This window comes from Notamacropus eugenii, chromosome 2 (assembly GCF_028372415.1).
Source record: "Notamacropus eugenii isolate mMacEug1 chromosome 2, mMacEug1.pri_v2, whole genome shotgun sequence".
NCBI lineage: Eukaryota > Metazoa > Chordata > Mammalia > Diprotodontia > Macropodidae > Notamacropus > Notamacropus eugenii.
The window spans coordinates 75,256,998-75,272,382 of record NC_092873.1 but is presented as its reverse complement, the minus strand read 5'-3'; the positions used below and the strand labels follow the sequence as shown (position 1 = coordinate 75,272,382).

Genomic DNA, 15,385 nt, shown 5'->3' with positions numbered 1-15,385 from the left:
ATTCCCTTTGCAAACAAACACAAAAATGTACAAGTTCATTTATAGGTCATAGAAAACAAATAGAGCTTACAGAAAATTATGCCCAACTGTGAGCAACTTTTCCCCAGAGGCCTTTCTATCTATCCTTAACCACTTATAGTCATACTGGGTAGGCTCTCAGCATGTATTTTCTCTAATGTGGTTCTCAAGGATGAGTCTCCTGCTGAAGCCCTTGTGGTTGTTCTTCACTGATGGTCTCCCTGGTTCTTCTGGTCATCTTCGTAGTATAATTCATTTCTCTACCTACATTTCTCAGTATATTATAGTAGATGATTGGGTAGGGATAGGGTAAGACTGTTGCTACTTGTTGTCACTTCTTTACTGTCCTATGAAGCATTATCCTACCTGTAGTTTTCTGTCAGATAGTGTTGGCTGTCTTCTACAGTTCTCAGTTATTGGCATTTTAGTAATCAGTCAGTCTGGATAACTATGAAGGATCTTGTAGTGCTACCTTCCCTTATTAGAGAACACTTGGCCTGCCTGACTCTTCTTCCTTTCAGTACTGCATTTCTGGCCAACTCTGATCTCACGGAAATATATCTCATGATCAAGAACCCACCAAGAGGATCTCTATTCTCAATACTAGGTTAGGTTTCAGTGACTCTGAAGTCTTGTGTCCTCTTTCCCACAACTTTTATTTCCTGCCATCATTAGCCCTCATGGATAGGGAAAGTAGAGTCCTTAATTTTCACCCTTAGTTGTCCCATCAGGCCCTGAATTCCTTTGGAACCCTGAATTTCTTTCTCCAGGATGGAATGAAAAAGGAAGTAGGCAGTTGAAGAAAAGTGAAACAGAAGAAGAAAAGACAAGTTGCCACTACATTCTTGCCCCCAACAAAAAATGAATTATCCTGATATAATGTGGGTTATGTTTATTTTTCTATTAAAACTCCTGTTTTAATAAGTAAAAAACACCTGCCATTCCCTCTCCTCACATTTATTATCATGGACATAAAAATTCTTCCATTCATTCAACACAAAATCTGTCATCTGTTTGATGGAATTGAACTCATGATTTCCTGGCAGTTGCAGACTGGCAGTTACCCAGAAATTCAGTCTTAGAGTGTTTGGGGCATTGAGATGATAGATGACTTTCACATGATCACACAATATGTTAGCAGAAGGACTTGAAACCAATCTATCTAACCTCAAAATCCCACTCTTTCTTCTATGCTTAATTTCCCTTCCTAAGACCAATTTTTGCTCTCTTCCATCATTTAATATGCCACAGTCAGTTGACAAGTATTTCTTAAACGTTTACTATGTTCCAGGCTTGCATTCTAATGGAAGATATGATACATAAATGACTAGAACATAAAAGATATTTACAGAGTAGGTAGAAGAAAATCTAAAGGGAAGGCCCTGCAGCAGAGGTGACTGGGCAATTCCAGGTCACAAATCCAGAATGGAATGATGTTCCAGAGTGAGGGACAGTCATAGATCCTATACTATGTAATGAGTTAGGAACAAGTGCCAAAACAAACAGTGGCTGGGTTGCTGTTGAAAAAATGTAAAATGTCTCATGACAAAAATAACTCATCTGGAAAACAGATCACAGAAAGAGAATTGAAGAATCATTAGACTACCTGAGAGCCATTACAAAAACAACAACTTAAACATCATATTTCAAGAAATCATAAAACTGTGCAGATCTCAGAGCCAGAAAGCAAAGTAGAAATAGAATCCACTAGTCATCTCTTGGAAAAAATCCCAAAATGAAAATGCCCAGGAATAGTATAGCCCAAATCCAGAACTTTCAGTTCAAAGAAAAAATATTGTAACCAGTCAGAAAGAAAGAATTCAATTAGAGAAGAACCCTAGATGATCACATATGATTTAACAGCCAACATCCTAAAGGAACAAAGAACTTGTAATATGATATTCCAGAAGGCAAAAGATATAGGCTTACAATAAAGGATAACACTATGACAGGGGAAGGAGGAGGGAATGGGTCTTTAATGAAATAGAAAGCTTGCAGTTCTGATGAAAAGAAAGAATAGATCTGCATGAAAACTTTGAAATACAAACACAGGAGTCAAGAGAAATATAAAAAATGAGCCTGAGTAATCAATCACAGGAGACTAAAGATAAACTGTTTACATTCAAATATAGGGAGATGATGCATCAATCCTGTCATCATCAGGGGTCACAAAGAGAGTCTAATGGGGAAGAGAGCTAGGAAATGCTTCTGTTCTGTTTCAATTATAAGGAATGGAAAGGGAGAAGCAAAAGAATATATTAGGTGGGAATGGGGAGGAATAAAAGACAGTATGGGGGAAAATAATCTTATAACTAGGGTGTATAAGTAGATATCTTCATAGGGAAAGAGAAGAGGTTGGGGGAGTAGTCAACACTTGAATTTACTCTCATCTGAAATGATTAAATGAAGGAAGAATATACACACAGAGATGCACACAAATTCACACATAGACATGCATAATTACATATCACTCAATTTAGAAATAGGAGGGAAAGAAAATAGGGAAGGGAGGCAATAACAGAGAAGGCAGGGATTAATTTTAAGCAAAACAAACTAAAATTAAGGTGGTGAATTTCAAAGCGGGGCTAAAAAGAAAAGAAAGAATAAAAGGTTGTTAATGGGTTCTGAGTCAGAGAAGCAGAAGAGGGGCAGGAGAACAGAAGAAAATTTGACCAAACTCATTTCTTCTCATCATCCTCTTTATGAAGACAAGGCAGTAACAAATTGAAGGAAAAGTATAAGAGAATAGGATGGATGAAAATATGAAATTAACAATCACAACTTTGAATATGAATGATATGAAATCAACCATGAAACAGAAAATAGCGAAATGGATTAGAAAACAGAATCCAGTGTTACATTGTTTATAAGAAACATACTTGAAACAAAAAGGCAAGGAAAGTAATCATGATCTCAGACAAAGAGAAAGCAAAAATACACTTTCATTCAAAGGAGATAAACAAGGAGACTATGTTTGATTGAAATATACCATAGACAAGGAATTACTATCAATACTAAGCACATATGTTTCAAATGGCACAGCATTTATATATCTAAAGGCAAAGTTAAATGAGTTACAGGAACAGACAGTAAAACTATAATAGTGAGGGACCTCAGTTTACTTCTCTCAGATCTAGTAAGGCTAAGCAAACTAAAATAGTAAAGAAGTAAAAGTCTCAAAAAGAACTTTTGAAAAGTTAGGTATAATATGCCTCTGGAGATTATAGAATGAGAATAGAAATGAAATATACAGTTTACTTATTTCTCAGCTGCACAAGGAAACTTCAAACACACTGATCATGTATTAGGGAATAAAAGTCTCATGAACAAATACAGGAATACACAGATGTTAAACACATCTTTTGTGGACCACAATGCAATAAAAATTATACTCAAGGAGCCACTGATAAAGAGCCCATTAATTTTAATTATATAGATACAATTAACTTTAATTGTAGACTAAATAATTCTGAAGAATGGATGGGGCCAAAATCATAGAGAACAATAAATAATTTAGTTAAATGACATGACATATCAATATTTTGGGAATGAAGTAAAAGCAGTCTTTGTAGAAAAATTTATGTCTCTAAACACTTTCATCAGTAAAAGAAAGAACATGTCAAATTAGGCATACAACTAAAAAAACCTGGGAAAACAACAAATTAAAACCCTTAGTTAAATACCAAAATGAAAATAAAAAAGATTAACAAAATTAAAAGGAAAAAATCATTGAATTAATAAATGAAACTTCCCCCCCCCCCCAAATCAATGAGATAGGTAGACTATTAGCTACTTTGTTTTAAAAAGAGGAAAACCAAATTATTAGAAATGAAAAAAATGTTTATTTACTACCAAAAAAAGGAAAGAAAATAACTTATTTAAACATATTCTTTAACTATATATATAATGTAAGATCCTAATTATATACCAATAAAATTTTGATGAATTGGATAAATATTTACAAAAATATAAAATGCCCAGATTAGTAGACAAGAAACAAGATTTAAATAACCCAATCTTAGAAAAGGAAATTGAACATGGCATAAATGAATTCCCAAAGAAAAAAACACAGGACCAAATGGATTTACAAGTGAATTATATCAAACACATAATTAATTAACAAGAACAATTAATTCCAATATTACATAAATTATTCAAGAAAAATGGGTAAAGAAAGGGTCCTACCAAATTCATTCTTTGATACAAAAATGGTCTTAATAGCTAAACCAGGGAGAGTCAAAAATGAGAAAGAAAACTAGACCATTATCCCTAATAAGTATTGATGTCAAAAACTTTAACTATGACATTATTACAACTCATTAAAAAATTATACACTATGACAAGGTTGGATTTAGTCCAAAATTAGGAAAACTATGAAAATAATTGACCATATTAATAACAAGAACAACAAAAAACATATAATTATAACAGTAAATAACAGAAAAGGCTTTTGAAAAGATACTGTTTCATTTGAAATCTAACAAAGAGGAAAACTGAAGCAAACCTCTGAGTAAGACATCATTTATTACAATGGACGTGTCATTTGTCCTCTGTCCTTGAAGAGGACATCTCTCCATCAAGGAGGAGATGTTATAGCTTGCAAGTGAATTGGATTTAAGTGAGGGGCATGTGACCTAATCATAAAGGATGTCTCAAAAGTCCCTGACCCTGGACAAGACACTGTGAATTAAAGATGCAATATATTTTTACAGTCATAGAAAAAGGAACAGAAGAGAAAGCATCTAATTGGCCAGCATGATGGAGAGGAAAGATCATTATTGACTGCATCAAAGAAATCATACACAACCCCCACAGATTATGAGGACCACCTCTCACTAGTTGTGAGGAATGCCTTTGTAAATTTACAAATTCCAGCTACTCCCTGTGGTCCCTGATAAGGGCCAACTTATTGGGGACTGGGGAATTCAATAGGACCACCTTAATTGGATAAAGATGGGACAAGACCAGGTTGTCTTGACTTCTCAGGAATACCCCAAAAACTTTGCAAGAGGTGATGAGACAATGTTTCATGGAAACATGAAAACAGAGTTTTTCTTTAAGTATCAGCATTGTATCAATATTTAACATCAGAGAGAGGGGAGGTTTGGACTTTAGCACACCTAAGCTTCTCCACCCAAATGTCAGAGAAGAGGCTTCAGATTAAACAGAATTGTTATGGTATAAAACCAAATATAAAATACGGATCAAAAACTAACTTCCTTAATATAATGCGCATTCCTATTTAAAATACTAGAAAGCATAGGAGATCTTTTCTTAAGTTGTATCTAGCTAAAACCTGCAGTCAGTATTATTTCTAATGAAGTTATCCCATTTTAGATAAAATGAAATCCAATAAACTAAAGGCCTTTCCAATAAGATCAAAGATAGAGCCAGGATGTCTATTAATATCATTACTCTACAATGTAGTGCTAGAAATGCAAGCTAGAGAAATAGTATAAGATGTTACTAGCTTTTGGAACTAATCAAGCAGTAAGTGGAAAGGCATGGTGAGATATACACTTTAGAAAAATCATCATGTCAGCTGAATAGAGGATGGATTGGAGTGGAGAGAGATTTGAAATGGCAAGACCATTTAGAAGGTTATTGTAGTTGTGAGGTAGGAGGTGATGAGGACCCGTGGCTCTATGAATGGAGAGAATGAGACACCAAAGAGATGTTAAGAAGGCAGAAATGATAAAATTTGCCAATGGATCGTATATTTGAGATGAGAGAAATGAGGAGCTGAGGATGACATTTTTAGAACAATGGTTCTTAAACTTTTTGGTAATAAGATCCTATTACACTCTTAAAAACTGAGGATCACCCCAAAGTGCTTACATTCATCTAGGTTATATATATTGATATTTACTATGTTAGAAATTAAAATGTTATAGTACTATTATGAAAGTATTTGTCTTCATAGACTCACTGAAAGGGTCTCTAGGAGCTCCAGAGTTCTCTAGCTGACATACAGAAACCCCCAGATTTAGAGACTTTGTAATATTCCTAAAACACCAATCTGATCACATCATTCTTTTGTTCAGATACCTTATAGCAACCGTTGCCTACAGCCTCCTCATCTTTCAATAAAAAAATGTGATATCTAGAGGTTCTCACATCTTATGATTCCATTCAAGTTAATCAATCAACAAAAAAATTTATTTCTGTATCTACTATGAGCTAAACATAGTGCCAGGTGCTACATACAAATAAAATACATATACATAATAAATAAATAATATAAATAAACATAAATAAATACATAAAGACACAAATAAAATTGACAAAAAATAATAGTCTGTATTCTCAAGGAGCTTATATTGTATTGGGTAGTATAATCTATATATAGAGAGATGGGGATTAGACCTGTGATTTAATTGGTGTAGACAACTTCCAGACGAGGAAATTCCCTCTACCAATGTTGTACTGAAACTTTTCTTCAACACATATTCTTAGAAAACTACCTAGAGTGGTTGGTGTCCTTCTTTCTTGAAGGGACCAACATGACATCACTATGTTGGAGTCAAGGTGCAGTTTGTACTACTGTGACTGATCAGACCAATACAAGCTCTATCACAGGTCAGATATCACAAAGAGTCCACACAGTATCTGGAGCCCTGAGAGATTAAGTGACTGGACCAGAGTCACCAAGCCAAGATCTATCAGAGAGAATCTGGTCTTCCTAGACCTTCTAGTCTTCAAGGTTGCCTCTCTCTGTATTCACTATGCCAAGCTACCTCTTCTACATACATAAGTATATACAAAATAAACTCAAGTTAATAAGTATAAACTCATTATTTTGGCATTCAAAACTTCTTGAGAACTGGCACTGTTTCATTTTTTTGTCTTTTTAATCTATCCACTGGGGATACAACATACAGGTTTTATTTCCCTTGACCCAGGTTTCCTCCCTCCCATTTGCAAGTCTGGAGTAATCCATAGATCTAAGCTTGTCTCCAATTTAGTGGCTATTCCTCCATAAAGCCTTTTGTTGCCATGTCTAGAAGGGAGCTCTTCCTCTTTTCATTCCTCTCAAAGCATTTTGTATTTCTCCTTTGCACTTAAAACATTCTGTACTAAATTATAATTAGTTCTGCCTGTATCTTAATCCAAATAGAAAAATTGTACGCTTCTTGAGGGTAAGGACTATGATCGTCCATTTTTGCATCCTCTGTAATTAATACAATGCCTTACACATAAACACCTGTTTATTTAACTAAATTAAGTAAGGCTGAATTTTCCTTTTGGAGTAATTTATGTAACAGTGTTAACGTTTACTTGGAATCTATTATGTGACAAACATCTCATTTCATTCTCACAACAACCCTGGGAGGAGGGTGCTATTTTATCCCCATTTTACAGTGGAGGAAATTGAGACAGAGATTAAGTGACTCGCCCCAAAGTTCACAAAACACAGCTAACAAGTGTCAGGTGTTCTTGACTCTAGGCCTAGCACTTTATGTACTGCGCCACCTAGCGGCCTCAAAAGAAGTTGGGCAAGAGATTGAGGAACCTCTTGCAGATGGCCTTTCCAAGTTTAGCCACATGCATTGAACTGCACAGAACACTGGGTTCAGCACTGACCTTGGCACTTGCTGACTGTATGACCACTTAATTATTCTGCAAAGCTGGTTGTTTTTACTAACAAGTCTATTTACTGGAAATCTCCAAGGAAAAGGGGTTTAAAAGCTATGGATACTAGTTATCAGGACAGTTTGTTTCATTTGTAAAACATTTTGCACTTAACCTATGTTAGCTACTTTGAGTGTTTATTAGGCTTATGAGAACCACTCGTCTTCTAGGGACTAGGAATGCCACAGCTGCTCTTAACGAAATTGTAGGTGGCTCTAAGAAGAGCCTTTGGAAAAGTCTGACAGCAGAGAAGTTTAAGCCCTCTCCCCGCGGATGCGGCGAGCCAGCTGGATGTCCTTGGGCATAATGGTCACGCGCTTGGCGTGGATGGCGCAGAGATTCGTGTCCTCAAACAGCCCGACCAGGTAGGCTTCGCTGGCCTCCTGCAAGGCCATGACTGCCGAGCTCTGGAAGCGCAGGTCGGTCTTGAAGTCCTGCGCGATCTCGCGCACCAGCCGCTGGAAGGGCAGTTTCCGAACAAGGAGCTCGGTGGACTTCTGGTAGCGCCGGATCTCCCGCAGCGCCACGGTGCCGGGCCGGTAACGGTGAGGCTTCTTCACGCCGCCGGTAGCAGGGGCACTTTTCCGAGCTGCTTTAGTAGCAAGCTGCTTTCTGGGAGCTTTGCCTCCGGTAGATTTCCGGGCGGTTTGCTTAGTACGAGCCATTACTCAGCAGATAGGAAGAAGAAGCTGCAGAGTAGAGGAGCGTGCTTTGCAGCTCCATATTTATAGACCCAGACCTACTGAGCTGCTACATGATTGGATTAGAAAGCTTTCGAAATCCCGCGCTGTGATAGGATTAGTCCATTTTTCATCCCCTGTTTCCTTGATTTTTAAAGTGCTTAGCTGAAGTAAAACATCCTGACCCTGTGGAATGTGGATTTTTGTTTTGATTGTTTTCTTTATTTTTTCCTCTGCTTTTTAAAAGTGATACATTTGTAAGAGGAAAAATTTTCCTTTGATAATCGAGATTTCCTTCAATTTCTAAGTGAAAATTTCAATGAACTGGGCGTAACCCCTCTGCCCCCAAACCCTGCAACTTAAAAACACAGAAGTTAAAAGAGGGGGGTGTGTGTGTGTGTGTGTGTGTGTGTGTGTGTGTGTGTGTGTGTGTGTGTGTGTGTGTGTGTGTGTGTGTGTGTGTGTGTGTGTGTGTGTGTGTGTGTGTGTGTGTGTGTGCGTGCGTGCGTGCGTGCGTGCGTGCGTGTGTGTGTGTGTGTGTGTGTGTGTGTGTGTGTGTCCTCCTTTGGGGTTCTGTTTTCAATTCACAATTCCAATTATGGAATGTCTAACAAAAAAAAGTCAATTACAATAACTACCTAGTATGTGCCAGACAGTATCTGTTCTCCAGATTACAATCTAATGAGACAGCATGCAAACAACTAGGTTGGAGCAATCTATATAGCGGATAAATTATAGGTAACCAACACTTGGAAGACACTAGAATGAAAAGCTTTACTAGTGAAAAGCTCTCCTGTAGAAGGTTGGAGTTTCAGCTGGAACTTGAAGAAAATCAAGGAAGACAGGAGAGGATGTGGAAGCAGTGCATTAAAGAGTATAAGATGATGGATTGTTAGAGTTGGAAAGCAAAGCATGTTATAGAGGAAAGACTTGAGAATTAGATTTAGATTTGGATAAAACTGGCAAACATCTATGGAGGTGGGGGTGGGAGTGGGTATAACCATGGGCAAATCTTAAACTATTGGAATATTTCCTCATTTGTAAATTAGATTAGAGTTCATATAGCCCTCTCATTTCACAGATGAGGTCCAGAGAGTTGAACTATGAATTGCCCAGAGTCAAATATTAAGAGGCAGGGCTAATCCTCTGAAACCAAATCTTGTATTTTCTCTGCTTCTTTGGGCCAAGGAAGAACAAATGTGAGGTCTCATTTTCCTATAGGTGAGAAACATTCTTTTAAGAATGTGAGCTCCCTGAGGACAAAGGTCATCTTTTTGCCTTTTATTGTATCCCAACACTTAGCACAGTGCCTGACACATAGTAAAGATTAGTAATGCCTTTTGACTTAATGATTAAAAATTGGAGAGATTCTCTTACATGGTCATTAAGCTTTTTCTGAGATTTCTTTCACCTCTAAGTCTATGATCCTATGTTTCTAAGATCCTAGATCGATTCCCTTTTCCATTCTTGAAGGTACTTATACCCATCCAGATCACATCCCTCCCCCCTGCTCTGGAGGCTAAACCATCCTATTCCCTTCACCAGTCTGATTTCTCTCCAATTTACCAATTTCTCTACTTGACATGAGGCTTCAGCTTCTCAGTCAAATGTTTCGGATTACATTACATAGTTGCCTATCTACATTTATGGAGGCAGAACTTCCACATTATGAGTTTCCCATGGAGGAAAAGAATTAATATTTAGAACTGGAAAACGTCTTGGAGGATGGATATAGCTTGAAAAAATAAAATTTGCCTGGGTCATAAATACGCACACACATATATACATACACATATTTTATATATCTTTTGTATATGTGTACACACAGCTATTCATATATAAGTTAAATTAGAAACTAGCTTATTTGGGCAAAACTACTAGACTTTGTAGTTTTTTTGAAAGCAAGACAAATCCTTCACAGTATTGCCATCTGTTTAAATAAGAAGTAGGAATGTTACCGAGGTAATATTATGGTCAGGTTGACATTTGTAGGGCAGTGGTAAGCAATAAAGAACTTGTTAGAATAGAATTATATGCTCTAGTTGATTTACTTTTTCCTCAGTGAGTCACTCAGAACTGAAAACTTTTGACAGGGATGGATATTTGGTTATCCTGCCTCTCATAGGTCATAGAAAAGACAAGAGAAATGTTAGTCGAACTCTCCTTTTTACAGATGACGAACAGGGATAAAAGGAGTCAATGTGACTTGTCCAAGGTGAGTGATGAAATGGGATTTGAACTCAGGTCCTCTGGTTCAAAGTCCTTTCAATTTCAAAGCTTAAAAATTACTTCTGTTTATCAATAACATTTATTAAGACAAAACAAGAATGTAAGAATTATGTTAGAGGACTCTGAAAAGATTCTTTGGATTACTGAACTTGGTGTGCAGATTTCCAGGGTACAGGAGCCTCGTGACTTTGAATCTTCTTAGTGATAGCACAGACTGGATATGGAGTAAAACACCACCCTGGACGAGTTACTTTGGGGCTTGTTCAATTCCTATTCCTTGAATATAGTCCGCTACGGTTGGCAGAGAATGATGCGAATTATTTTTGTTGTCAGGGGATGCATTACCAACTAATTCTAAGATACCAGCCAGTGTTCAGGACGTACTTTCAAGAATCCCGACGCCAACTCAGGTTGCGTAGTTTCCCCTCGCAGAGCCCACGGGGAAACTGGAATCCAGCTGAAGGAGATGGGGATTTAACTTTGGCACTAGCTTTCTTCTCCTGCTTCCCACGTCTATACATACTCGAAGATGGAAATAAAAGCAGAAAAATACAAGGAGTCCGTATTTCTTGCTTTCTTAATGAGGTGTGGGGGTAGTGGCAGGAGGGAGAAAATTTGGAACAGAAAGAAGTGTAAAAAAGCAAAATAAAATAATTTAAATAAAAGCAAGATTTAAAAGAGACCCTATACAAAAAGATCTAGAATAGAACGGTTGCTTATGGTCACTGAAAAGCTTCACATCGGGCATTCTGATTGGTTCATAACGTAGTCTGTCATTGGCCAATAAGAAGTAAAACCAACATTCCTTTATTTGCATATGCCCTTTTAAAATTTATTTCCGAGTTTTAAGATATCTGGTGCTCCCGCGGTGAACCTGTGTGTACACCAAGAGTAAATATCCTGGATTGATGTATTTGCAGTTTGGTTTTGTGATTTCAAAACACGTAATATCCCTACAGAAGGGCTTCGACAGACCCTAACTGGCACGCTAGGAAGCACAACGGTATCACTTAATAGTTGTGTGACCCTGGGGAAGTCATTTATCTCTATTTGCCTCAGTTTCTCATTGAGCTTACACGACTTGCCAGAAAACAGCTCATTAGAAAGATGGCAAAAAACGCACAGTCAATCAAGGCAACGAATCAGGTTTTTCCTGATAATTTCTCCCAAGGCAAATATTAATGCCAGTTTAAAAAACCCATAGCTGGCATGGCGTCTGCCGGAAGTTATTTAGTACCAGTACTCTTCCGTTACCTCGAGGTCGACATGTAGCGATGCGTAACGCTCCCTTTAAATAAACTTAGCAGATGTAAAACGCCAACCACATTAAGTAATTGAGTTTTCGACGTTATAGCTCTTCCTAATGAAATTGCAGGTGGCTCTGAAAAGAGCCTTTTGGTTTGTTAACTATAGGAATTTAAGCTATAGTCTAAGCCCTCTCCCCGCGGATGCGGCGAGCCAGCTGGATGTCCTTGGGCATGATGGTCACACGCTTGGCGTGGATGGCGCAGAGATTCGTGTCCTCAAACAGCCCGACCAGGTAGGCTTCGCTGGCCTCCTGCAAGGCCATGACGGCCGAGCTCTGGAAGCGCAGGTCGGTCTTGAAGTCCTGCGCGATCTCGCGCACCAGCCGCTGGAAGGGCAGCTTGCGGATCAGCAGCTCGGTGGACTTCTGGTAGCGCCGGATCTCGCGCAGCGCCACGGTGCCGGGCCGGTAGCGGTGAGGCTTCTTCACGCCGCCGGTAGCCGGCGCGCTCTTGCGGGCAGCCTTCGTAGCGAGCTGCTTACGGGGAGCTTTCCCGCCAGTAGACTTGCGGGCAGTTTGCTTGGTACGAGCCATATCGATAAGAGCACCTCTCAAAACTGACTGGTAAAGAGGGGGTTCCTACTGCCGCCTTTTATAGAGGCAGGATTGTACTGATTGGACTGAGGTCCTATTCGGAGACCTGTGCTTCAACCCTATTGGCTCATCGTTCAATTCCTTCTACTCTGCTGATGAACTCAACAGTTGCAGGGGTTAATGAAGCTTCACTGAATATCCCCCCACCCCCTTGTTCTTTCTGGAAAATTCTTTGTTTATTTTTACATGTCTATTCTGTACTCTAGTTTATTTCTTTTCAATACTGCCTCCCCTCAAATTTCATTTCATTTTGTTCTTCAAGGTAATCTTAATTTCGGGGTAGTTTGCCCCCGAAATGTCTTTGTTTGAAAAAAAGCAGTCGGCGGCTCCTGATTGGTCAGTCTTTACATCTGTTTCTTTCCCTGCCCTATCCCGATTAATTTCATTCCCTACCTCCTCTTTTCCGTGCTTTCATCACAAGACCTCTAAGCCAACGTCTTTCTTCCTGAGTTGTGGAAACTTTTTGGAGTAGACTTTTGATTTCTTCTGTTAACGGACGCCTCGTGTAAACAATTCTAGTCTTAGAGAGTCGTTTGAGACCTCTAAGAAGTTGTTTGACTTGCTGATACTATGTAGCCAAAATGTATCCAAGGTATGACGAATCTCGGTGTTTTAGAATCCGCGCCCTCTTTCACCATGTTACCTCTCCATTCGTCATCGTTTTTTTTTTAAAGAAAGAAATAAAGAATTAATTTTTTTATCAAAAATTTATTCACATTACTCCAACCATCTCCCACATATTCCCAACAAGTAAGCGTTGATTAAGGCATTGTGCTAGGGATAAAAAGATAAAAATATGCCCTTAAAATGATTATATTTTGCCCAATGATCCCCTTGCAGGATGATCTGAAGTGATCGGAGAGAGCACTGGGAAGTAGTGGGAAAAGGAAAGGTCTCTTGAAAAAAGGAGTGACTGAGATGAACCTTAAAGGAAACTGGGATGCAGAAATGACCAGGGAAAACGTTCCAGCAGGAGGGAGGAGATGGAGTGTCATGTGTGAGGAAGAATTAAGACCAGTTTTGTTGAAGGATGGAGTGCATATAGTGCAGTACTGTGTGTAACAAATGTGGTAAGGTTGTTGAAGCCAGTTTCTTTCAGAAAAAACCCCAAAACAACAACAGCTTTTCAGGCTTTACATGTCAAAGGGAAGTTTGCTTCGTTCCTAGAGACCCAGGACATACAGGTGATAAAGTTGAAAACCTGGGGTTTGGGTAACAGGTGCTCAGATTTCTAAATTCAGTGCTCTTTGCAACAAGCATTTGTAAGGCATTGAGTCAGGTTGTGGGAATACAGAGATAAAACAGGGAAAAGTAATCCCTGCCTTCAAGTTTAATAGGCCAGAATTAAAACAGTGGGAAGATTAATGTAATTAAAAATTTAAATTATTGCTCCCATGAAAGATCACTTGATTAATTCAGTTTGCATTAGATTTTCCATGTAAGTCAGTATTATAGACTGTGATACACTTTTTATTTCAAGAACAACTTAGACCTTTTAGGATTCTAGAGTTTCTGGGTTGACTTTTTTCCTTCCTGTTTCTTTCATTTAAAAATTCTTTCATTCTTTCAATTAAAAACCAGTAGCTGAAGACAGAAATCTTAACTAATACATATACATATACCTTAACTAATATATATTGTTGACCTGAAAACTTTGTTAAGAAAAGGCAACATGGCTAAATGCATACATTTTATGATTTAATTAATTAATCAATTCCCCATAAAGAAAACAGTTACATAGCGCTATGGAGTCAGAGGTGATTCTGACTATCTAGTACAGAAATCATCTGTCTTAAGTACATTTTGCCATGAGAAAGAAACTCTCCTAATTAAGCAAATCATAAATTCAGTAAGACAGGACAATTAACAAAGCAATGTTAGTCAGGCCTTGAGATTCCAAGCTGGGTAAACATATGTCTCAGTGATAAGGAAAGAAACCCCACCACTAGTAAGTGGCAGGCTTCCTCCCTTAAACAGATAATTGACATAGGAAAGGGTAAACAATGTTCAATAGAAATTATGATCTAAGATGTCTATATTTTCTTTATCATTAATATGCCATAACATAGTATATGTCTATAGATCAAAGGAAAGTCCCATTATTCATAACATAATATGTGTCTATAGATAATAAGATTCATCAAAGGAAAGTCTCATTATTCATCAAAGGAAAGTCTTATTATTCAAGATATAGTGTCTTAGGTTAAAGGTCTCCTTAAGGAGTGTAGAGTCAGCCTTGGCTGGCTTTTGCTGACATAGGAAGAGGCACTCTCTGAGTTTACTTCAGAGAGAACAAAGAGATTATTCCAAAATTTTATATTAAACATTATCAATATATACATATGTATACATATACATATACATACAATGCAGTTCTGAATGAGCCCCCACTGAATTAGGACAGACTATGGTTGCTATGAAAGAGATACCAATCCCAGACTTGCATATACAGAGATTCAAAATAAGAATATAGGAACTAGTTATATTTTCTTAGGAAGTTGATACTTAAAATCATCAAAGTAAAATGCTCTTCTAGGAATGGCTAAATAGGGTTGTTCTTATTTTCACATTTCATCTCAGCTTTGTAGTGAGCTTCCAGGTTTATATCTTCTGGCTAATCAGGTCTCTCCCACAGCTGTCATCCTCAATAATGCAAAAATTCCCTTTCCTGTCAGTCAAGTCTGACCAGGGGATCAAGGAGTTCTAATCTCTCAAGCTAAAGCTGCCATGTGATTGATTATGGTTTGCTGTTTAGGTTGGCAATAGGGAAACTAACAAACTGCTCCTCCACAAACCTTCATGAAAAATACAGAAAACTATTTGTTAAAAGTTCCAGAGACAGAAGAGAGATAACTAAATGCTGGCTCTCCATTTTAAACTGATGCAACCACTCTTCTACCACAATTTAGGAGTTAAGAGACTGATA

The 15,385-nt window shown here is 37.9% G+C and overlaps 2 protein-coding genes across 2 annotated transcripts; both read right to left on the bottom strand.

Annotated features, from left to right (window-relative positions):
• Positions 1 to 7,856: 7,856 nt before the first annotated feature.
• On the bottom strand, positions 7,857 to 8,661 carry LOC140525539 (histone H3-like). The gene has a single exon (XM_072641035.1). The coding sequence runs from the start codon at positions 8,313 to 8,315 to the stop codon at positions 7,905 to 7,907; it is 411 nt and encodes a 136-aa protein (XP_072497136.1). The 5' UTR covers positions 8,316 to 8,661; the 3' UTR covers positions 7,857 to 7,904.
• A 125-nt stretch (positions 8,662 to 8,786) lies between these two features.
• On the bottom strand, positions 8,787 to 13,052 carry LOC140525534 (histone H3). Its single transcript, XM_072641031.1, has one exon. It carries the CDS (start codon positions 12,397 to 12,399, stop codon positions 11,989 to 11,991), a length of 411 nt encoding a protein of 136 aa, XP_072497132.1. The 5' UTR covers positions 12,400 to 13,052; the 3' UTR covers positions 8,787 to 11,988.
• Between the last annotated feature and the right edge of the window lie 2,333 nt (positions 13,053 to 15,385).